We start from the raw sequence: 26,096 nt of genomic DNA, 5'->3' as shown, positions 1-26,096 counted from the left end.
TCCCGCTTCTAAAACCGTAACAAATGTGTCACAGCTGGCCCCGCGACTCTCTCACGGAAGATCGATTCCGGGGGGATGGAAAGAAAAAAGGAAACGAACCGAGCGAGGAAAAAGCAGAGACTCTGCGGAGGGTTGATCGAGAGTATACCTGGTCTCTATAAAACTGAGAAGGAAAGCGTCTCGCATCGACTGCAAGTTGAAACTTGAACTCTGCCTGGTTTAGTCGTGACTAGGCAGCCAGAGGAAAATGGATGGGGCATGCGAGATGTGAAAGCTCTTAGGCGAAATATGCACTGCCGTAGCGAACGGCGTTCCATAAAACGGCCAACGGACCGAATCGATTTTAAGGTAGCAACGATATTATTCTGGTTGAATTACCATGGATCTAAAAAGTTAATTGTTCCTGCCAAAAGAAAATTACCTGCTATTTTCGAACGGTATAATGAACATGTTCGAATCAAACGATTCAAAGTTAAATTGTGAAATACGGAATAATTTTCTCCCTTTGTATGATATGCAAACATTTGTACGTCAACGTGAATGATGTCCAAACGGAAACAATGAATCAATACGATCTCCACTGGTAAAAATAAAATGCATATTGAAATTTCAGTTGCAAATGTTTGGATAAACTTTCCTCTAAATAATTAATTCTGACACTGTTATCCACTCGCGTTTCTACAATATCGATTTAATTCTAAAAACATTCATGCTGCGGAGCTAGCGTTTTCATTATCTCGTTCTCCGTGTCAATTCAAACTTCTCGTTTCGATCGCGAAACAATTCATCAGGCTGTCGTGATGATTAACCGTGTCCGGGAGTAAACCGATAATTGGTCACTGTTTAATGGCACGGTTAATCAAGTTCACGGCTATGACGAAACGCAAGCGAACAGTTCGCGAGATCGTGCAGCAGCAAGACGTTCGATATTTATCGGATCGTGGGTCGCAAAGCGATCCATTGATCGACTTGACTCGTTCAACTAGCCCCGCACCCTCGGCGGTTTTATCGGCGATATTCGAACGGCGAACGCTTTGAAGAACGGTTGACCGTGCTCGAGCAAAAGGGGTTGGTCTGAGGGTGTCGTTGGCGCCTCCTCGCTAGAAAACACTTTAGCCTCCGTTCGTTGGTAGAGGAAGGCCGAAGACGCATCAATCAAGATTGCGAACTCTGCAAATGGCTTCAGACGCTTCCACTCTTTCCGGGGCCGGTCCCTATAGCGTCGCCAAGCCCTGTTAATACAGTGTTTGCGACACAACGCAAGCACCCTTCGAGCCTCGACAATACCCCCGATATCGTGGCTGCTTCGCGTTTCGCGCCATATTTGCCCGCTTCTTCAACAGACTTGTAGCTGCTCGGTGGTTTCGATACTTTTTCGAGTGCAATTGGCTAAACGGCAGATTTTCGATCCAACAACTCGTACGATTTACAGCGAACCAGCCTGCTCGATGGGTCAGTGATTTTATCGGGTCAACGGAAGAGTTCGCGACCCTTGAATAACATCGGACTTGATCACATTCACTCTTCAGAAATTTAACGAATCAAAAATAATTACATTCGAGCATTCAAGTGTTGTACCCGCATTATCTGAATTAATCAATTTTCAAGTCTAGTGTCTATGAAAGAACCCTAGAATGTGTAGGTAGAAAATGTAAGAAAGTTTATTGTTACAACCGCACGCAAACGTACCAGCTATAGAATATTTGAAAGCTCTGACGCTTGCTACATTTCTTATCCCGATGGTCGACGCTTTTAAGAGTAGCTTGCAAATGCTGAAAGCGTTTTATGCGACGGCACGTGAAAGTCGACCAACAGGTGCAAGAGTCGCGTTCCGCTCGACGTCCAGGTTGATCCATCGGTGGATGGCTGGCGTTAGCGCGATAATCTGATTGTCTCCGGACGCGAGGGTGTAACGCGATAGCAACGTTCATCAGCAAACTCGATACCTCGTTACCGACTGGCCGGGTTACAGAAAGTTTCAACGATGGGAAACGAAGTTTTGAAGCGGGCATGTCAGCTTACGGAGACCTCCGATGAACCGCGAGCCACCGAGAGCTAACAGGGATATTTTAAACTTGCATTAAACCCCTCTTCACTCGGCTCGGATAATTATGTTCCTGCCGAACTGCTATGTAATCAAGTTTAACGACGATTCTCGGCAACACTGAGGGATCGGTTTTAATCGGATTTAAACCGATGGAGTTTGCGGCATATGTCCCCGATCTAACGTCGTTCAAACAGTCTTTAATTTCTCGAGATTTCATCGACATAGTTTTCAAACGGACAGAGAGGATTCGTTACGTTTAAACGGATTCTGTTTCTCAATTTTCCAAACATTCTCTTCGATAATGGCTCTATCGTGAATGCACGATTAGCAGTCGTAACGAGTTCTTCGAAAATAGAAAAAAAGAAAGATATAGGAGTACGCTTACATTCGAGCGAATCCGCTTTATCTACTTTGCAATTTCCACTGGCAATTGTTGGAAGAAAAAGGATCTAGGTTTAAATCCCGTGCTGCAGGTACCCATCTGGTACAATATAAATTGCCGTACAAGGTCTTCCCGTTGGCTGTTCTCTGTAATCTTCCTCGCTCCTTTACTCGTATGACATCCTTCTTGTAAATAGAACGAGTGACCACTCGTGATCGATTAATTATAAAACTTGGAACTATACAAAAATATTGATATTCAACGGAAATTCTTCGAGATACATATTCGTGATGCCGCTCTCTCGAAATTCCAATTGGTAACGGAACCTTTCATCCCGAAATATCGAGGTGCGGTGAATCGTCCAACAGGTAATCAGATTTCGGCTATCTTCGTCGACGGGACGAGTTCTGGTTGCAGAGCACCGGAAATCGTGGCTGTCTGCCGCTTCGTTTCAAGCCTCGTCTCGTTGAACGCCGCGCCGCGCCGCGCCGCGCGGAATCATCGACTCGCTGGAAATGTTCGCGGCGCGAGCAAACACGCGATCTTTCGGCTGACAAAACACGCCAGTTACGACGTGTCAATACGGCACCACCAGGAATTCGGCTTCACTTCGAGCGACGGATGCCCTGGAGTTGAGGGAACGATCAATTCGTCGAGACAGGTTAATACGAGCGAACGATTACGATTCGCAAACTCTGATCCGACATCCGGTGACGTTCGATTGATCGCTTGAAATTGAATTAGTTGCCTTTGAATTATCCGGGGAGCTTCTTCGCGATCGACCAGCTGAAAAAAGTAAATATTTGACGAAACGTTTGACTGACAACGGTATCGAATTGTCCTATTTGCTGAAAATCTTGTCAGACTGTCACTTAAGTAGTTCATGGTTTGATTAATTGAATTTTTCATAAATGTATTTTCCACAGACGTGCTAAATATATTTATTTATCTGAAAATCTATTTTCAAGTGGACAGGGGCCAAAAGGTATTCTAATTTATTGACTGCATTAAAAATTGAACTCTTTGATAGCCACGAAATAATGGTCACGTCTAATCGCTGAGTTCTATTACATAATTAACACCTTGAATCAACGTCACTCGCCGAAGAAACGAAATTTTGCTTCTTATCTTCTAAACAATTAATTGCACAGTGGTGTGCATGCACGAGTTCACGTGCCGCTATCTTCTACGAAGAAATAACAGTTGAAGAAGGCATTCCCGTAGATAAGAGGTAGTTCTGGAACGGCGGGATAGCAAACGAGTTAAGAGGAAACGTATGAAACTCCCTTGTGAGAAGCTACGTCGCCTATAGGGAGCCTGGACGTTGGAAAATTCCTCGCGGGAACGCCTGTTGTTTCGCACCACCTACATGAATTTCATTCCCACGGAATTCCGTGTACGTACACGTGCTCCAGGCATCGCGACCTCACTTTATGTCATCCACGACCCAACCAGATAAACTGTGGACTTTTTTAGTATTACACGCCGAAACGATTATTCGAATCGAACGGGATTTCGTTCAAATATCGTAAAGCATTCAAATATCGATCCTGGAAGTTCGCTCGGAGTTATTTGTCGGTATATATGTAAACACAGAGTCAGTATAATGTTAGTGACGACTGGGGAAATTGAACGCGTACAATTTTCATTAGGAGCCGAGAGGAAATACGACAAAGATCAATGAATAAATGTTTCGCGTTGATTTCGTGATTTCGACTCCTTCGGAAGAATATTTTTGAGTACGAATTGGTCTTTTTCAATTACAGATTGATAAATATCTATTCAACAATCAAACAGAGTTATTAAATCATATACATATATAGCGACGTGAACAGAGAATTTTGTGACTGCATTTTATCAACATGAACGCATTGTTTGCTCTATGTTTCAATCGTTGAAATGTAAATATATTCCTGATATTTCGGGATTGAAAAGAAATAATTTCATCGGTTCGATAATAGAATTCGGATGGATTGCGACGCAGCGATATTTGTTTAAATATAGAAGGATTAGCTCGCGAATTAGAAGAGGGAACACTTTTTTTGCATGTTGTTAACTTTTATCATGTTTGCTGAAGATCGAACAAGAACAAAAGGAACACTCTCTGTATCCGTTCTAAAGTGTTGCCGCAGACGCTAAGTTCCGCCCAAGTTTCAGTTGTCCGGCTTTGATGTGTTACGATCGACTTCCGGTCGACCACCATCCACGATAGTATATGGAACTCGAGTGTCACTTGCATTCTCCACGCCTTCTTGGCAATTTCACCTCGAAACTCTATCCGCTAACGGGTTTAAACCTCGACCAAGTGAATCGACACTTTATACGGTCCGACACCTTCTTTGGAGAACATATTATACAAATGGGTTGATAGCTCGATGCTCGTAAAACGAAGTTGGAACGCCATCGTTCCATTCAACCATCAACCTATGAAACAGACCATCGCAGTCTGTCCAGCTATTTTCCCCTCTATTTTTCTAAGTCTCTTCCTACGTTCACGGAATTCTAATGATCCACGTTGGTCGCATCACGAACAGAGATTCGGAGCAAGAACCTCGTTAGAGATAAAGCTAACAAATAGCGACACCGACGAAGATTTTTATAACGTTTTTAATCTCACTTGGGATGCGTCCCTGGGACAGACCTAACCTTTAGGTAGCATCTAGGGTCGCTCCTTTAATTTGCGTGCTCGAAAATAAGATAAATATAATTTATACTTGAATTAATTATTAATCTTCGAATTACTAGCATTTGCTTCTTATCTTTCGTCGGAAAATAAAGGGAAGAAAGGAGACGAGTGAAACGGTAGCAGGTAACACCGATGTCTTTTTACGTCTTGGCTGGGGTGCAACCATAAATTATTCTAATGTACTCCCAGGACGGGTCACCGATTACACTGATTTACAGGTGCCACCCTCCTTTTTTTGACGATACCTCATCTGCGACCCTGGGGATGCATACAAGACGTGGTCTGACGCCTTAATGTCCGCCTTTTCACTAACACCCCCTCGGTAACTTAAACTGCTGTCTCTTCATCTTTCTTCCGACTCTATCCTTCTATTCCACCCTCCTTGATTTTCTATATTTTCTTCCTACCTTTCTTCTTCCTCGTCCTCCGTTTTGTTTTATCTTCCTCCACCCTCTTTTCTCACTTGCCTCGATTCTTCTTCCTCTCCTCTTTATTCTTCCTTCCCACGCATCTACAATCGCGCCGACCTTTACCATCCACAATGGACAATGTTTCTTCTTTCTCCTACGGGAAAAATTACATTCGTCTTACTTATAAGGAACAATTAAAGCAAGCCGGTATCTTTAATGGAGCCGTGAGATGTAGCTGGTCTGGCACGCGCGGAAGACGAACGGAAGCAGGAAAAAAGCTACTGCTTCTGGAGAAATGTTTTTAAAGATGATAAATGTTATTCTCCACGATTTACTTTGGTATTATACGTGTCAAGTTGAGAGCTAACTTGGGAATTATATCACGTTGAAAATGCAAGGAAATTGACTTCTTTAATATGCTGTCACAGTTAAAGTGGCCGAGCGTAATCAGAGGTGTCGAAGGTTTAATTATTAACACTTGACACAGTTCCAACAGTGATGCACTTGCATTTCTTAGTTGCATCACACCATTTCATGGATTGTTAATGGTTTGCGAAATGGTATGGCACACTAGCGAGAATTGAATAAATGACGAAAAAAACCTCTTGATCCGTGTGAAAGTTTGATCGATCCATCGAACTTGGGTAACTTTTCATCGTCCGTTTCGATTCAACGCGGTCGTCGGTGCAATTGGTGGAAAGTTAGTTTCCCGGTGATTTTTCACGGTCCGAGTCAATTTTAATCGCGAGTGCTTCGAACATCGCGCGGCTCGTCTAGATTAAAATTCTACGCGTCATAAAATCGTAATGCATCCGTTTGACAATTCACAGATTCGAACGAGCTTCTCTGCGTTCCCCTGTGCGCCACGGGATACGCGTTCTCGATCGCTTCGAGCAATTGATCATCGAGATAGGGAATTAAATCGTTCGACGATGAATCGTGTAACAAAATCGAGGAGAAAAAAAAAAACGCACGGTTGCCGAGTGCCAGGCGAATGAAAACGTTAAAAATCTCACGATTCTCGAGGAGGAATGTATCGAAACGAGAAGCGAAACGGCTGTGTAACAGCTGATTAACGATCGAACCGATTGCCGCTGGGCTGGACATTATTTTTACGTTGCAAATCGACCAGGTGATGCGTGGGGAAAAAATGCAAACTCTATTCGAACTCGGTTTTCTAGCGGGGATCGTTCCATCGAGACATCATGCATATTCCAGCGAGTTTGTACGCACGCACATACATATGTGAAAAGAGGTGAAAAACACGCTGAACGAGAAAGAGAGAAAGAGCTGGCTTTTTCCATTTAAATCTCGGAAACAGGCAGTTAAATCGGGCGGCCACAAAGGCGGAATGAAATCGACCGGCCACTTTGAAGCGAAGAAAAGCAACGCAGGAGAAACGAAAAAATTGCATTACGAAAACAAATTCCGACGGAAAATCAACTTTGAAACGGTATCGCGGCTCGAGACGGTTGGTGGAAAATTGAAAATAGTTGACTCGCCTTAGTGTTCATCTTATTTACCAACTTCTGAGATACCGGAGGAAACGAAGCGAATTCCAATTAATGAATTAACAGACAGCTGACAATTATTTCGTGGTAAATTTTGGTTCACGAGCAAGCAAAAAATTGCATCCACCGTGAAATTGGATGGTCGCAGAATTGCGTACATACCGTGGCGTGTTATCTGAAAAGGGCGTACGCGAGAAGTTCGGCGAGCATCGATGCGCCTGTTCCGAATAAATGATAGTCCAATAAATCGGCGACTGGATCGCGTTCCTTGCCCGTATGCACCTAGGACATCCGGTGCATTCTCTATTCAATCTCCTGTCTTTTCTCCGATCGCTCGTCCTTCCTTTGCGCCTCCTTTTTGCCGGCTCTTCGTAGCGTTAAAACTCAATTTGGCCTCGCCTCAAAAGACATGCTTTTGATCCACGATCCACCAAGCCACCACGGCTAAGAGAAAAAAAAAAAGAAAAAAAGAAAAAGTAGAGCACCCGAGAAACGCGAGTATCTGACGGATAGATAGAATTCTATGACGATAAAACCGCGTGCACGTGTTTTCCATTTGATTGTCGGCTGGATGAAGGAATTGTGAGTTGGTTATAGAAAATTCCTCTTTCCTAAGGGGATAAGAGAACCGAATTTATCCGATGATCCGATAAATGTGCGTAGGAATTTAATAAGAGCAAAATATCGTGTAAAAAGGAATGTACAGTGTGAAACTACTCGGCGTCACTTGAGAAATAAATCCTCCTTAAGTAGATTCGCGTCGCGTTCAAGCGAAAGAAGAGGCTTACGCTTTGAAGTAGAACGTTGAAGCAGCTACACGAGATCGGTGGAGATTTATTACATATACCGGGACGCCAAAAGTATTTCCAACGCGATGTGGATAAACAACGTTTCTACCAGTGTAGTCAAACTTCCGTGCGAACCGAAGGTGAGAGTTAACGTTCAGGAAGTTTCATCAAAGTCGAGTAGTTGGTTGCGTGTAAACGGCGTGATTTACGACCGCTCGATTTTCGACAAACAATACACTCCTCCAAACATCGATCTTGTTTCGCGATACAAGCCCGCGCTTTCGTGTACAGAAGCAAACCGTAAAACGAACAAGTTAAGCGTCTTTGTGGTGAAATTGCGTCTGAACAGATTGACTATCGCGTCGCACCTATGGAAACTTTGAATTTCTATAGGAATGGATTTACTTGTACGACAAGAGATTTTCGATATTTGAAATTCTAGATAATAGAAATAACGATAATGTCAATAACTTCGGCACGATAATCAAAGTCTCGAAAATCCTTCGAACTTGGCAATCCTTTCTCTAACTCAATATCTTGGGAAACATTTTTTCTTTTTCTCATAGAACCATTATTACATTCTCGTACGATGTACGATTCCTTTGGTCGATTACGAAGCCGGTTTCAGCTTAGCTCGAGGTGGAACGCGCGTTTCTTCGCGAAGATACGAGGCACTTATTATCAAAATTAAATTTTCCGCTATTGTATGTGGTCGCAGAACACACGTACCGAGCGTCCGTGTGTCTAGAAACGAACCGAAGGGTAGATGTGTAGGTGTAGGTACGCGAAGGGCACACGTATGCAATTCCTACAAGGGCAAAAGGTTCAGAACGATAACAAGCTCGGATAAAGGAGGGTGAGCTCTGTTCATGGCGATCCAAGCTGTGACCCAGCCATAAATTTAGCCGGCAAGCCTGACGCCTGAAAATTCCAGCCCTTTACCTTCTCCCGACGTCGTTCGCCTTTCTCTACGGCCTGTAATCCCAGCCGAGGACTATCATCGATCCGAGAAAAAAAACGGCTCATTTGCTGCCGGTGACACCATTTTGTCACCGCTGACAAGAGCCCAGCAATATCCAACAAGCTTAACAGTCTACCTGACAAATTTTTATCACCATCGCTTCGACTGTTTCTGTCAGATTTTGTTGAAGTTACGTTGGGTAAAGAAAAAATATTCTGGGACTCGTGATCCGTCGAGCTTTTCAACGGGTCGCTATGAACGTTCTCTAAAGACTCGTTCGCGAGCGGAAACGACGTTTGAAACTGGTGGCAGGATTGCGGGGTTGGCTGGAAAATAAAGAGAACTCGTTGAACCGTGCGTCAGACCAGGCTCGCTTTTGGCGGATCGTTTTAAGCGGCTAATTAAATCCTTGACCGGGGGAAAAGTCTAAGCAGCGGCCACGTTAGTCTGCTAAAAAAAGTGGCTGCGCTTAAACGCTTAATCACGAGCTGTTGATTGCGAGATCACGCTTGCAAAACGCGTGTGCAGCTTTTCTCGATCCTGTTATGTCATTCCAAACGAAAAAGAAAAAAGAAAAAGGAAAGAGAAATTGTTTCAGAAACAATGGAGGAATAGGTAAATTCTATACTTTATTTTGCAAATTTCTACATGAATGATAGAATTAAGCGGATAACAGTGTTTGAAGAAAATTTCAATTCGCTCCGAGTGTCCGTCTCTAATATGTAGCGAATAATTGTGCGGCAGTGGGGGAGGATTCGTTACTTGCTTAGCGTGGATACGTTCACAAACTAGAAGCGTTCATTAGTTGGCGAGCGAGTAACACGGTCACGCGTGATGGCGTTTTGCAGAGACAGGGAATCGGCTAGCTGGTTGTTGTAATTGGCGAAGTAGCTGCACCAGGTAATTGGCAAAGTAGGTGTATTTGAGCGTCGAAACGGTTTATTGGTAGGGTCTGATTACCCAGGGCTTGAAACGGCTTGTTGTTCCGACCGGTTCCAATGTTTTCGTTATCGTGTCCCTCGGATAAGGTAACACCGGGTGTCCGTTCCCTTGCGTTGTTAACATTGCGCGGTATAATGCAAAAGTTGAATTCGTAAGCATATTTAATATCACGAAATTGTAAGACCTTTTGCGTCTTCATTACGTATGTAGATGCGTGTGCACGGGTGCGCCGAGTCGGTACACTAGCGCGCTGGAAAGAGCTTTCCTCTCTGAATTTCGAGGGAAATGGCTGGCTTGTTTCGAAGAGAAAACGACAGTTGCTTTTGAGACACGGGACAAGGCGAGGAGAAACGTATGAAATTGAAGCTTGAATTATGAATGGGAGCCTCGTTTCGTTGTTACCTTTTTTTTTAAAGAGCATCTATTTTTCTCGCAAAGCGAACAAAATTTCGAATAAAAATGATTTGGAAAATTTTCATCGCCATGCGAAACGAGACGAAGAATTCAATTTCAGAAATTACAAATGATCGGTATACACCGTCCGCGGTAGAATGAATTCAATATCGTGAGATAGTTACGGACGAATCAGGATTATTTTCCGCGGCGGCGTGCACGGGAAGGCAGGCTGATTGCCGTCTTGAAAATTCGATAATAAAACCTGGCCCGGTCGAAAGCGTATCCCTGATACGTCCACGCGGAGTCTTCGTCCTGAAGGAACATCCAATTTTGAGAGGAAGCGAGTCGGACGTAGCAAGGATTGTCCGAGAGTAATGGTTTCCTGGCATCGGGTTTCTTTTGTGAAATAGTCGAGCGACATTTTTCTGGCAGCATGGATATTGAGTCTCCCTCCCCTCCGCTATCCGATGACGTCGAAGCCTTTTGTGTCATCGCGAAAAATCGATCGTTACCACGCGATGCATCACGGCCCGTTGACACGTTGATTTTCGGCAATAATTTATGGATAAGCAGCCTTAAGCGCGTCCGGTTCGTTCGACGCGCTTCGAAAATCATACTTCGCTCTTCTTGCTTGACGAAGAAACATTTCTGACGGGGCGATCGCATGCGCGAACAGTGAAATTCCGTCATAAATCGTTGCCAAGGTGGCCTGTCGAGAAGAATTCGCTGGTTCGCGCCCGACCAACGGAAAGTAACCAGCGTGAAACTCGCAGGGAACAATCCGGCGCGAAGCAGAAGAGATGTTTGTGCATCCGCAACTTCTGTGGCGTGGTATAAATCAAACGCGGGACATTCTTTAGCCGGTCGAGGTGCCCGACACCAGAAATAAGCCACTTCTGTCTCCGTTTGGCGAGAACGCCTGGAAACATCTTGATATACATTATCTTTCGTATAAATTTTACGACTACTTCCGCTTCCTCTATACATCTTCTCACGGCATCCCCTTTTCCTTCGGTTGCTTAAGAAGTGTTGCCGCGTTGAATCGAACACGTTGCCTCGCTCCCGCGGACCACGTCCGTCTGCATGAAAATGCTTTTGTTCCGGCGCATCCGGTTCGTTGCACGTTCTGGCATTTTGCATGAAAAATCGTCGCTCAACGCGATCCTTTTAGCACACGCGTCTTCGAGATAAAGAAGAAATACACGCCCGAAACTTTCTTAATGTCGATAGGGAGAGAGAGATTACGATTCGCGACTAATGAGCGATGTCCATCGCTAAAGTTACGCTTTCACGTATTGATGTATACCCTTTATAGACAAGTTGGCGATCTCAAAGGGTACTTATAGACCGGAGCGCCCTAAGGCAAGTGTACATCGTGAACGTTTGGCTTCGTAAAAGCTTCCTAAAGGTTCCGGTAGACATCACTGATGTAGAACATCAACAACTCGTGAATGGGCACCGCCTATAGGTGTTCGTTAAGCCGGATAAGCGGTGTTCTAAAAGCACCGTCGGTTGCCACGAGGAATTATTACTCCGTCGGAAGCCTGCAAAAGGGTTTATGGCTCGCTAATGACGCGAACTTTTCGTAGTAATGGAAATTATATAACTGTCGCTGGTACAAAATTAAAGGGTAATGCTTGACGTTATCGCGTATGGCTATTGCTTTCATGCGAATCACCGTATGTTTTTTTCATTATCACCGGTAGTTAAAATTGAAGCTATCCCGGTCCGACGTATACGTTTCGGACATTTCGCTGGTAAACGTTGGCCAGATTACTTGGCCGACATGATATTACTTCCTACAAATCAAAATTGATTGCACCGTTATCGCTGTTACATGTACGCGACGTGTCCACTCTCTGCGCGGGAAGAAAGATGTCGCGTTTATTGCCACACTGGGAACACGGGAATTTCACGGAAAATATGCTGGAAAGCACCGATCGTTACTATCCGTTAATTGTTTTTGATGACACGAAAATTGAGCTGTCCTTTCCTTTCCAGTCCCTTTGTGCGCGTTTGCTAACAATCCGGAATTTCAAATTCAAAATGTTCACATTTCCTGCCTGTTAAAAGCCCATTTTATCAAAAGCAATTCAAAGGTAGGCTGTGCACGATATTTTAATAGCCGCATTGTTACACTGATTTTATTCACTTTGTACAAAAAAAAAAGAAAAAAAAAGAAAAATTGATAATTGAACACGAAGAGATATTCATCGACTCATTAACCGGATAAGAAACGAAGGGCAAATTAAGGGAGAAACAGGGAAAGTTGATCGCATATCGAAACGTTTAACCCCATCGAGCTTGTATCATCGGTCGCGTTCAATTTCCTGCCAAATAAATCCTAACGATAACAGTCGCCACGACAGTTTGCCGCGACGCGTCCCGACGCCAAAGTTTCGTCGGCAAGAGGCGAATCTTGGTGTTCCCGCGAGCGTGTTAGGCGAACGAGCAGAGGACGAATGGCAGCCCGATAGGCCACGAAGGAGCACGGTAGCTACGAGTAGACTTGACACTTTTGGCAAATTTCCACGCCGAGTTACGCGTTATCTTTTGTCTCGGAGTAATTGTTTCCCCGCTGGCGGGAGTGCGGCTACGATGACTACGACCACCGCCACGAAGACGTGAAACCAGAGGAGGATAAAGGGCAAAGAGAAGGAGGACGTCGTCGGGGGAACACGGTGCAGGACTATCTCAGATATGGACGCGGACATTTATGTCGTAATGAAACGTCAGCCAGTTCCGCCCAACCGAATTTTCGGAACTCTCTGTCCCCGCTTGTAGATGCTAATTCGTATCCGCTCGTATTTCCAGCTGGCAATCTCGCCCAGCCGTATCTGCTGGCAAATTTCTGAACCCCCTCCGCTTCGTTATCATCGCTTTGCTTAACGCACGATTTCACTGCCATTGATTCGTCCCCGGCTTCTTTCAACCGCGATCGCTGCGGGAGTAACGATAAGATACCTAACATTTCGAGAGGGTAATTTGTAACGAATCTGGGATACAAGGGGTACGCGAATTGAGGTTTCAATAAAAATCATCGGGCCGTCTCTTTCGAGTCAAAGTACCGGTATCGGTAGCAAACATTTTACAATATCGTCAACAACCCCCTATGCTGCGATTAAAACCCGTACGCAGTTTCCGAGCTACGTTCATGGTAAATTCTAATTAAACCCTTTTCACGGAACGTTTTTATATCGTGTACCTTTTGTGAATTCACTTTTTGTTCTGCTTTTCGTAATAACGGTAGCCCAACTGCCGCGATCCTCGAACGAGAAGCGAGTATCATGAACCTTTCCACAAAAATATCGCGATTGTTTTACCATCTCCCTATGCGCAGAATTATTAGTTCGTACTTTCAGAGTTTCGTTCGTTCCGACCGACTCGTATTAATATAATAACCCCTTTTTTTATAAATCGGCAAACTTTGCTCAAACGCGTTCTTATAACATATATCATGAGATGTTCTTTCTTTTATTTAATTGAGACACTTGAACCGCGCGCAAAAGTCCGTACTGTACGAAATCGCGTTAGAGAATAACCGGGAGAGCAATTGGAGGACTCGCGGGAGAAAGAGGAAGGTTGAATGGGTACAAAATTTCGCTGCTCTTTCGCGGTTTTTATCATTCTGCCTACGAATCGAGCTTTACCATAAGCTTCATTTACGGGAGGACGAAACGAATGGGCGCGTTGCTGTTTGCCGAGCGGATCCGAAAATAAATAGCGAGACGGGCTTCTCTGTCTTCGTTTGCTGGAAGCTGGATAGAACGAGCCGGTTACAAAGGACGTTTGAACGACGTTGAATCTTTAATCACGGTAGCATGGTGAAAAATTGCCCGTCGTTTGGTCGAGAACCAGAGTAAAGTTCGTTTTCGGGGAAGACCGTTGTTTATCTCGTCGCGATACTTTCATCACTGTCGTCCCCTCCTCTTTAAAGTGTTTAATTATCGTTAATGATATCTGTGATTAAAATTTCTTAACTGTTAACGAATTTCAAGCCAATGCTTTTAAGTTTTATCCCTTAAGCAAGAAAATTCTACAGTACCGTAATTTCATATCCGTTTTCTTAGTTTCCGCGTTACATCTTCTGGAAAGACTTCCGGATGTAAGCTGCGCTCAACAGGATAAGCGTTTCGACATTGGAATCATCTTCATCAAAAGGTCAAGACACGTCGGGAAACTTATCCTGTTGGACACGACTTATATATTGAACTTCCTTTTACCAATAAGCACGGGAAAACTCGGTCATGAAAGTCTCAAGGATCTAATACGTTACATCTTCTCTTATCTTAGAAGACTCTTATATACTTTTCCAAGCAAAGAAGCTTTGCTAAAGGTATTCCCGTATGCAAATCGTAAGGCAGAGCGTTAAGCGCTAAGATCCTTTAATCTGCTATCTTTTCTTGAGCGGACTAATGAACCAAACTGCTCGAAACTTTCTTTTCTTTAAATTACCGCGATGATAGATTAGTGTCTACTTTATGTTTCTTAGAATATTTTATCCTGGTAATCGCGGTGAACGCTGAATTTAATGACAAAAACTTTACTCGCCAAGAGTGTACTTGATCGGAAGCAAACTTGCTTTGCGGTTCGAACAAGCTAGTTTCGTTGCACATTGTATTCGTTTCTTGCACACTCAGGCTGTCGGGTGGTTGGGGCAAGTTCTTTCAGCTCGTCGTTCGTTATCGTCACCGTGCACCACCATTATATTATTTCGTCCAAGCTTTTTTGCCCCACGCTCGCAAGTATTACGTCGCTCTAAACAAATGGATTATTCGCGGTAACATTTGTCTCTGTACTTTAGCCCGCGTGTTTAAAGCATACCGGAGACGCAAGTAAAATATTTGCCCGCGAGACCATGCCCAAGCAACTTCTCATATTTTTGCAGGTCACCCTCGTCCCGTCTCCTGCCTTCCTCTGTCCTCGTCTTATTCCAACCTCGACCCCTCTGTAAAACCCGTCAACGTGTATTTTTATGAAGGATTACAGGATCCTATCGGTAATTCCGTCTATTTGCAACGGCTGCATCCCGACACCGAGCTGACAAACAACTTGCGATACAGATGACGCGTTTCTTCTTTTATCATTACCGTGCAATTCTTCGAATTCTTCTCACCAAAAAACAAAGCAGCTTTTTTCCATTTTCTTCGAGACATCGGAAGCTTGAATCACGTGCTCGTGTAAATGAAACACCAACGCCGACGTGCACGTTAAACACGCCCACCGTCGAGCTTTAGCAACCTCGTAAATAGAGCGACAAAATCATATACGTGCAAACATGACGCGAGAACGAGACGTCGCAGCTAGGACAAACAAGACTCACGGACAGGTGAACAAATATTACGCGTATATGAGATCGCGCTTGTCAATACGAAGCTTGTCGAAGGGCGCGTCGATGCTGGAGAACAGCGGGAACCAAGCTTTAAGTAATTTCTTGCCCAGACTGCGTTTCACAACTTGCTTTGTTCCTTTTGTACCTTTGTGCTCGTCATTTCCCTTCGAACGGGGAAAATTCGCCGGATTCGGTGGAACAGACCTCTCGCGTTCTTATTAATTCCAGTTTGAATTGTCCGACTTTCGTATGAAAAAAGCGAATGAATTCTTTGTTGGCGGTTTATGGAATATTTTAAACGTAACGACGACAAAGTTTTCTTAATATCAAAATAGTGAACCTTTTTTTTTCAGTTCTCTTATTAAAATTCCTGGTACCACCAAAGACAATAATATAATTATAGTAAGTATTCGAAAAATAAATTAAAACCGATTTTAATATTATCTTTCTCTTTGGGTATTCTTATATCGTCGCACGAAATCCTCTAAAAGAGATTTTTGAAATGTTTGGAAACCTTTAGACTCAGCGATTGAGCGATCTTCTCGGTTCTGTATCACCTCGTGCTATCGCTCCATCAATATTATATCTCTTTATATCTCTCCCCACGTAGACCGGATATTTGCCCACTGTTACGCAGATATTGCATTCTTCGCGAGTACCTTGAACCTCCATTTCCTTCCCACTCGCTTCTCATCACCTTTCCCCGACGTATACTGTTTCAAATGAAACGTGCAATGTTGGCGTACGATTTCGTTAAAAATCACTTGTTTCATAAATATCAATTTCATTCCCTTGAACTACAATTACCATTAGCTTGTAGCAGAAAAAAAATTCTCAAATGCAGAGAGTTAATATTCTAACTGCGGGAGAATTCCGGCGAATGGGGACGTAAAGTGCGGGCCGGAAGTGACCGCGATATTACTGGAAATTTCGTTGGTACTCGACTCGACCTCGACCTCGGTATTTTACACGAGAAATCCCTCGAAAAGAAGCGTTGAAGAGGGTGGTCGGTAAAAGGGTGAACGGCCGGTTTTCAGTTTGAATTTTTGCGAGTAGAGCAGAAATACGAGTTTCTCTTGGTGGCTGGCTCCTAACTAGCCAACCTCGACCATTTCAGCTCCCTGGACGCGACTCGTACAACCAGATAAAATGTAAAACGGAAAGGCCGGCTGGTTTGCTTGTCCAGCTATGGCGGTGCTCGTCTCGGACACGGAATACATCCCATCACAAACAGCACCGTGAAATTACCGTGTACCGGTACCTTTATACTCCACGTGCAACCGGTCAACGGATTTTTTGTACACGTATTTTTTTGGTAACATCGTTTTTCGAACGGGTTCCCGGTACTTCCAATATATAGGCCACGCTAACGAGTGACTCTGTACGCCCGAAACGAACAGGAAATGTAGAACAAAGCTCTATTATATGTGGCTTTTGTTTTCGGCCAGAATTTGTTCTGAGATTGTGTGAGCTTGGGATTGATTTTACCATTGTGTAAATTTCTTTGTGAACTTTTGCAGGAATCACGGAAAAACAGAACACCTAAATTCTTCGTTATTTAAAATTCTTTTATGAAACATCGCTTTAGAATTTTTGAAAAGTGGAATTCGCAAATTACTCGTGGGAAATTTAACATGGCCCTCGGAAAATTACATTTTCAACGAGGTTCGGCGATGTTTCGGCTCACGAGAGATGGAGCACACACAGACGTGAGAAAAAAAAAATTGTAGCAGGATGGATGAGGAAGGACGAGAGGAAATCCTTTCGCCTTCGAAAGCGTTGCTGAACGCACTTGGTGGAAACTAGCTTCTATTACTTGTAGCCGCTCGACACCTGGGTTCCAAGCTGCTCGTCCACGAAAGATCCACGCAAATCCCGGTGAATCGAATCGATATCCCGTTGGAAACAACGGGCAAGAATGGACCACCGGCCAATTTCCTCGGCAGTGTTTGCGATTTTTCACTTTGCGCGTGTCCCTCTTCTAACAATAATCTCGGGACGGCACAAGGGGAAAACGTCAGCGTATGGTCAGACAGAAGGGAAATTACGGTGCACGGGAGAAGGATGGAAAAACGGTGGATGTCTGGTTGTCGTTAACCTTTTGCCAGTAAGTTTGCCCCGTTTATTCGGGACGCGTTTATCAAGTTTTCTGGAAATGAATATTCAGAGTCTCTTAATGAAAACAGTATTACTCGCGGCGGTTTCTCTGAGCAGTTTAATAGGATTCGCGAAATGCTGCGATCAACAGTCAGCTAAATTCTAATATATCAAAAAATACCAAAGATTTTCCATTCATGATATTCAAAATCGGCAGCATCGATTCTGTTTTCTTCAAATTTTCAAAGATTCTTTTTTACCTGCTTATCTTTATCGGAACGACTTTTGTACGCTTGTCTAAATCCGACGATAACTTCATATTTTGTAGATAATGGAGGCATCTCTTTAAATCTTTTATTTCGCATTACTGCTTCGGGCTAGCAACGTCTTATCCGAAGCAACTGTTTGTATTTCCAATATTTCCCAACGCGGTGTCGGGTGGATGAAACCATAGGAGACAGTTTATCCTTTAAAGTTTATCCTCCGCTCGTTTCACGACGGGAAACAATGCTTCTTCTTCGCTTTCTTCCTTTACGAGCCGAGAAATCGATTCGAAACACCGTGTACTGACATCTCTCACGAAATTTCAAGTGAAGTAAACTTCAAACCACTCGTAAAAATATCTAAGGATTTGTTGCCGAATGAATAAACACATTTCATCTTAAGAAAGATTAATAATCGCCAGGTATTTAATTATGTACCGTGCGTCGCCGACTCTCCGGACGGATTTTTGGTACCCATAGAGAAGCACAGTGCGTTTTGAATACCAATTATCATCAATAGAACCAGGTCATAGAAGATTCAAAACGTGATTCGTTTGATTGCATTGCGATCTTCTCGAATAAATATGAACATTAAGGGGAAGGGATGTAGAGAGGACACGGGTAAACATTATCTAGCGAGTATACGATATGGAAACGTAGAATGTAATGGAGACTCGGATGATACGGTAACGGTTTCAATAAGGTTCGATTGAAGGCTCGCGGTATAGTGTACTTCATCCGATCAAGTATTTCCTCGAGGAAAAATGCGATACGAGGAGAAGAATACCAGTGTTTAGGGGTTGGATTGATACGTGTAAGATTCGGTATCGAACAAGATACCTCTATACAAACACACTCCAATGTGTGTTTACGATTTGTAACGTTGATAGTTTGTTCAACTTTTTACTCCGATTGAATTTTCTCGATTATCTCGTCGTTAACTACAACGTTAGGGTAAGATTCAAGGAAAAGATGCAGAATGGTATGGAAACAGAGGGAGTTAATGGTTAAATGTCGAGGTCTAACGACGAAACGAAAGGAGATATATTTACGTGGGAGCCATATGGTTGAGCATGGCAAAACAATTCTTAAAACGACGCCCGTAAATTTCGGTAAACGGCCTCCCTGGAATTTATATTCCGCGTATAGCAAAGGACAGGCGCAGCGGTGTCCCTCTGTGTGCAGTTACGTCGGTATGCGGCGTAACCTATATAACTTCCGGTATCAAGCGTCCGCGGATGCTCGTTACCGCGCAGAAGACGCATTTCGTCCTGGTTTCAGTAACATGGCCGGCTCTAATTGAGAAAAATTGTTGTTACCTCGCTTGGACAAAGGCTGGGGAAACAGTTTCGAGAGTTTCTTTGCTCGTGCCAAACTGTTTTTTCTCTATCCTTTGCGAAATTTACTACCCAAGTCACCTTGCTTTAAACGAACACGTTAACAGCCACCCTTGAAAATGGACAGTTATAATGAAACTCATTAAAAAACCAATTATCACGAATAGGATCGATCAATTTTTCAATCGAAGCTTTTAAACCTTTGACTGCTGAGGATTCTAGGCTTGAACGTTCTGTGTTTACGAAATAAAAATCAAAACAATAACACTTATTACTTTTTTTTTTATTTCATTATACTCATGAAATGTGACTCATTATAATGTGATAACATATGGTGTGTAATTAGTAATATGCGTTGATAACTTTTATTTAATTATGATTAGTATATACCTACAAGGAATAATCTATGGACGTAGATAGTTTTCATCGGACGCATATGTGCGTCCATAGCATACAAAGGGTTTAATATTTAAATCCATCAGTATTTTCAATGTATAGATAACAGGAAACAAAAATGGCTTTAAACTTTTATCGCATTACAGGTCGCTGAATGGGCGTAATTGAAACCTTTCAAATATTTGCACGCTTTTATCCGAACAACTGGTCGATTCAAATGAGAACTGCGAAATCCTCGTTTCTCTCGTTTCGTTTAAACTTGCGCGCTGCTGTTTGGCCAGCTCGATGTTTCGAGCGGACAAAAGCGGATGTGGAGGGTCCTGACAGGCTCGCGAGGTCAGCCAATAAGTCTGAGAGGATTCGATCACGCCCCGTTCGCGTTTCCATCGTTCCGCTCGATAAGACTGCACAAACGAACCCGATCACCCGTTCCTGCCGGCCAACGATTATTTTTCTCCCTCTTGGCAGCTCGTCGGGTTCGTTAAGCGAACGACAATACGCTTTATTCTCGTCGTTCGACACTTTTTCCTTTCATCGTCGTGTCACACGGCACGAGGGAAAGAAACGACAAGTGGTCGGGAAATATTTACTCCTCTTTATAGCGCGATATGCGAATTAGAGACAATTTCAACTCGCCTAACGAAGTTTCGACGAATTAAACACGGTAGGAGAGAATAAAATTGCACCGAGGCTGGTTGCAATAGGCTACGTTCACAATAGACGATTAATTGCTCGGTACCAAGCAGCTTCTCCTTGATTCTACAAAATGTTAGAACTCCGATAGAACGGTGTATGTGTAACGAGAAGAATCGGTGTTGGTGCAGAGGTCACAGAAGGATGACGGCTCCATTCTGGAGGGTTGCTGGTCCCTCTTCTCATTTATGATCTTATGCAACGTGCGCACAATGTTATATCTCCGCGGTCGCGTGGCGGTGCATATTAAACGGTTCACTCTTATCCGATGTAGTCGTTGCGACGGGCGTGATCGGTGTTTCGTTCTTGAACACCTTCGAAACCTCCCTTCTTCGTGGTAGATCGCAGTCGGTCATTTTTCGAAGCAACGTGATGCGTTGTAATCCGAACGAACCAGAATTCTTTATTTTTTACGAAATTATATAGATGGTTATTCGTATTCCTTGTTTCTGTTTGTTTCAAGAACAATGACGGTGTAATTGTAACACCATTAGCCTTTGCACTTTGTTCTTTAAAACTTTTTTAAAGCTTCCCTGACGGTTTTATACATCTTCAGAAACTTTAACGTAATCGCGGCTAAGAGATTCAAGTTTTTATAATCAAAAACGCTCCAGGTGATTTTCTTATTAGAGAGAAATATACACGAAATGAAAGTTTAAAGCGTGACTTTCACGCCTTGACACTCATTTATTCCTTTTAAAATCGTTATTATTAAGAAGAAGGTGTAATGAATTAAATAAAAAATGGAGAACTACTGTTTGTATCTCTGATTAGCTAGCGGGAAACAATTTCAACGTACCACAAAGCGTCTTCAGTGCAAATAATCAAGCAGAACGTTAAGTTCGTTTGAACTAGGATTAAAACTTGGAAATTTGCTTTCAGATGTTCCTGATCCACCGGAAAGGCCTCTCTTAACAAACCTTACATCGAGGTCCGTGAATTTATCCTGGGCACCGAGCGCTAATTCTCATAACAATCCGATCTCGCACTACGTCATCGAAACTCGGTAAGTTCTTTAAATATTGACTTTACCCTTTTCCGCTCGGTGTAAGCCCGTTTTCAATTACACACCGGTATTGTGATGAAAATTCGACGCCGTGCTTTGGATCGAGGCCCGGAAAATTAATCTGCCAAAAGCAGAGGATCTAGAAACAGCTCGTTCTTCGACAAACTTCTACGTCATGTTTTTTCTTTCGCACTGTCTCAACCATACGTTGGCAAAATGCAACAAACGAGATTCAAGGGTACAACTATCTCTAGTTCGAAGGTAATGAGGATGCGCGAAAGAAGGGGTAAGTTTCGAAATAGCCGGCTGCACTCGAGTACGTTCCTGTCTGATTATCTTTCAGATACAAGCTACGAGTTCGAGGCTTTAGCTGGGGGAACGGGAAACGGATAAAATAAAAGGAGTTACTAGGGATAAGAAGCGCGGTGTCGATAAGCACCCTTTGTTCTCCCTCGCTTCTCCAGAGACCTGTTATCTTCTCCCCTTTCTTTAGCTCTGTCCGTTTCTTTCGTTTACCCCTTACGCTTTTCTCCCTGCTAACCCCCTTTTTCTTGTTCCACCTACTGCAACTCGCACCTTACTCTCACGAGTTCCTTCCGATTTTCCACCGGAGAAATTCGCTATCGACATTTCCGAGTGGCACGTATATCGAATGACCACTCGCGAACGTTGCACAGAGGTGGAGGAAAAGGCGCGAAAGCAAGTCGAGGTGGTAGAAAAATTCTTTCTCTTTTCTACTCGCCGTTCTCTATTTACCTTTTCCTCTTCCCCTCACTCTCACTCTCTCTATCGCACTGTCTCCGTCGATTGTTCTCCGTTAGTAACTCATTCGGTTTTGTCGATGGCTTTTGTCGTGCCAACTGCGAGAAGAGTAGTCGGTCGTTACCATAACTTTTAACCGAACGTAAATCGCGATCACACTCGCTACCCATTGTAAATAACCTTGCTTTAATTCAATTTGCCGCACGAGCTTCCGTTTTATTCAGAACGTGGCTGCAATTACCGTGGCGCATTGGTAAGAATAACGAAGGTAATGGAAATCTTGTCAACCGTGAATTCTTACTTCTGCTATTCTGCATTATTATATTATATTATAATTAGAATTTCAATCCGTCTTATTATGCGCGTCTATTTTCACCGTGACAATCAACGTGTTAAGGTTCGCTCGTTTCAGCCAGCTTATTGTTCAACTTTTCTTATTTTACCCCGCGTCGCGAAATGAACCGAGCAAATTCAGGTGTAAAAAGCAAGAACAAGAAGAGGAAGAAAAAGGAAAGGGAAGAAATGAAGACGATGAAAGGGGTACGATTGCAGAAGTGGTTGAGAGAAAAGGAAAATTAGTTTGAGTCTTTGAGGAAAGAAAACAATGGAAGATCCTCCGTGGCGTAGAAAGTAGATCTTCAATTTTTATCTCTCGTTCTTTTTTTTCTTCCACCCCACCCATTGCCTTTACAGCTTTAATGTAATGCCCGCTGGTATCGTGGTAAAGCTTCATAAATAGTTTTAAATTACATTGGCTCGTAAATCAGTCTTCTAATAAGATTTCCATTAAATCCGCTTTCGGTGCCGTTTTAAATGCTCTCGTTTCGCGGAAATTGCAATTCCTATCGTTTCCTTATTGATACCTTTTTCCATTTCTCTCGAGCGTTACTCGAAAATCAACTTTATTATCAAATCACTGTATTAGATTTATTTCAACGACACAGTGATTCCATAAATGAAACTGCCAATCATATCCGACTGAATTATAGACGAGTGAATGATGAAAAGTTTATTAATTGCAAGCTTCTGATAAATAAAGCATTAAACGTCAATCAAGAGCCACGTGTCGGGTATAAATTGAAGGATCTCGGAAGAGCCGGAATTCTTAATCAAGTTTCTTTCTCGATCTTCTTATTCTCGCCCCGCGATTCGGCCAGACAAAGCCGCGAAGGCGCGAGAGAGGAAGAGGAGAAGTTATAGGAAATAATATATCAGCCGGTGTCGTTATGGTCGCCGAATATTGAAGTTTCGCCCGCGAACCATTTCGCCTCGCCGCTCTACTGGCAGGCCCTTTCAGAAAACTATCGTAATACCTCATAGAACTTGGAAAATATTAGTTTTATAATAAAGTTCGAACAAACTTCCATTCTCTGCTCACCGTCCCGGCGAGCCAACCATCTTAGCCGAGGTTCGAACGGTACGGACGGGTCCGCGCAGTCATTTCGTCGGTGGATTATTAATCTTCGAGGAAATCAAGGCACCGTTTTGACGAGGAACTCTTCACAATGCCGTGTTCCGACGATTCTCGAACAACGAACAAGCCCGCCGACGTCGAAACTTTCGCGAACGATAAACGGCTCGTCCCGTAAGTTTCGTGGGTCGAATTAAAAATTCGATGTCCCCCGGGATGGCTCGGGAAAGTCCTGCTGTTCCCGAGCTGCTGCGACGATTACAGACTGAAACGAGTTCCTTAGACTTTTAAAGAGGGGGACGAGTATCTCACGGATCGAGCGAATACAAATGGTTTTCGGCGTTGATAATCATTGATTAATTCAAGCAAAGAATACGGCAGCGAATCGCAATATTTCTCAGCAATTGTGAAACGAAACGATATATATTTGAAAAGTTTAATTCTCTTCGCTTTTTACGTTCGTTTGGGTGTACATACAGTCTTTTTACTCGTATCCCGTTGAATTCGTTCGTTTGCGAAATCGTTGTAGGAAGTTTGTTGTAGCTTAACGAAGTCACGAAACAGGTCGATGTTCGAACGAGAGGAAACAGCTCTCGATGGAAGACATCGATTACACTTAAGCTCGTTCGGAGTCGAACTCCGCTCGCGATATTCGATTAGGAGTACATGTGGAGCGTCCTTTGTGCCCATGATTGAAGAACTCGTGTTTGTTTTCGCTAGCTATACAGGGCATTTAAGCTCGATTCACTTGTCTCCGGGAATAGGGTCGTGTTATCAGGCTGCTTTGTCCGTTCTCCGCAAAAAGACGTACCTTGGACGATAAACACCTTGCTTCTGAGAGACAAGAAATCCGCTTCGCTCGCTATCGACTTGCTCGATAATTGTTTCACCAGACGATACTTTCATCTCTTTGCTAAACAATCAATAATAACTTGTTTAAAACAAAACGAGGTACTTTTAATATTTGCTCAAATATTTACGCGACCCTGTTTTGGGATAATCTGTATATAACAGAATTGTATCTATGAAGTACTATAATAACGTTTGGAAACCGAGTACTCGCTAATGGAGAATATTAAGCTTAAATTTATTGATTCATTGTTTGTTTCAGCGATAAACCAATCAATTCGCATCGAAAATATTGATGAAACGTTATATCCATTCAATTTCGAACTTGAAATTGGTATGCCATGAGTGTTATTTTGCAGTGGGTACTCTTGTATCATCAAATCAAATCAGATTTTATAAGCGTAAAAGACAATTGTGCCTTTTAATTTTCAGCTCGTAAACTATAATTAAAGATAGTATAAGGTACGTGACGAGATTGGTCAGACTAAAATCATCGTAAATTTCGTGTCTACGTCCCTCTCGTCCGACTTTTCTCATTTCTTTCACTCCCTGTTTAACCTGGTTTCGCAGCTGACGCTGCCTTAAACACCGGATCCCATGAAGAATTCCTTCAATTTAGCGAATAGAATTTTCCTTATCGCGGCATCCGAGTAACCTCGTTCCTCTTCACGGGCTTGTTTGAATAACGAATTAACGTCACTTACGTGACACACAACTGAATCGCGGCGAGAAGGGTCGTTTTCGATTCCTTTGTCGCTCATTAAATAGCTAGCTCGTCGATCAATTGTATCGAAAGCTTCTCATTAATTTTGTCCCGTTGAAACGTAACGATGGAGCATTGTACGAAAAACCATTGACCCGTTTCACTGCGGTCGGATCAATGTAACCGGGAACAATGGAGACACAGATGACACTTATGAAAGTAACATCGACAAATTTTCACTGACGCTACCTATCTTTTCAACGAAAATCTCGTCGAGTGCTTCTGACTCGTTCAATGGATCTCGAATTCTCGTTCGCGATATTCGATTGTTTAAATATCGCGCGATGAAAAGTACGCTCCAAATCAGTAATTATTAATAATCGCTAGCAGAGTCACGGTATTCAATATTCGCAAACGAAATTTCCCGAGTAATTCCGTAGGACGACACCGATCTGGCAGGCTCGAAGAAACACCGCGATTATCGAAAATACCCTGTTCTTTCGGGAGAAGGATTTCCTTTGGAGAAGTAAGACGTATCGGGACGGGGATGAAGGGATGGCGCGCACGGATAAAGCCAAATGCAAAGAAAAGGAGGGGAAAAGAAGAAAGGGAAACAGCCGAACGTCTTGATCCTTGTCGGAAATCCCTGGGAGATTTGCCGCTTCCATCAGTGTACCATTGCTTACACGATACCTAGCCTCGGTCAGTCGACTTAATTCCAGAAATTGTGCTATTGCCATGTTTATGGCGAGGAGTTCGAGCTGTGCCGGTTAATCGGCCATCGCGAAGATTACAGAGAAAACTTAATTATAAAGATACTGATTGGCTGGATCCTCCGGAGGCCCATTACCTACCAAAGAGAAGACAAACCTACACACCTACTAAAATTTCATACACGCATTGGCTGATTGCGATTGCAGCGGCTCACTTTTCATTCGAAGTGCAATAAGATGGCGATGAAATATCTGGCGTCATTTTGCTAACAAGCTACACTCCTCGAATTTGGTTAATGATATATTTATCATCTCCTTTCCCAATGATGTCAATAAAGGCTATTTCGAGGATCTATTTCGAAATTAGAATATCAATCAATTAATAAGAACTTATGCTTGAAAGGTTCGATC

The 26,096-nt window shown here is 43.2% G+C and overlaps 1 protein-coding gene across 4 annotated transcripts in view; it reads left to right on the top strand.

The window, feature by feature from the left end:
• Positions 1 to 26,096, top strand: part of LOC114881725 (tyrosine-protein phosphatase 99A) — a 274,327-nt gene that overhangs the window by 200,100 nt on the left and 48,131 nt on the right. For all 4 annotated transcript variants that reach the window (XR_003790320.2, XM_029198583.2, XM_029198579.2 and 1 more), the window contains exon 3: positions 21,124 to 21,247. Coding sequence is in view for 3 of the 4 variants with exons in the window: in XM_029198583.2 (XP_029054416.1) it covers positions 21,124 to 21,247 (124 nt within the window). In the remaining variant the exon portion in view is untranslated. The remainder of the gene's footprint in view (positions 1 to 21,123; positions 21,248 to 26,096) is intronic.

This window comes from Osmia bicornis, chromosome 1 (assembly GCF_907164935.1).
Source record: "Osmia bicornis bicornis chromosome 1, iOsmBic2.1, whole genome shotgun sequence".
Lineage (NCBI taxonomy): Eukaryota > Metazoa > Arthropoda > Insecta > Hymenoptera > Megachilidae > Osmia > Osmia bicornis.
Note: the sequence above shows the minus strand (reverse complement) of the source record. Positions and strands in the feature narration are given on the sequence as shown.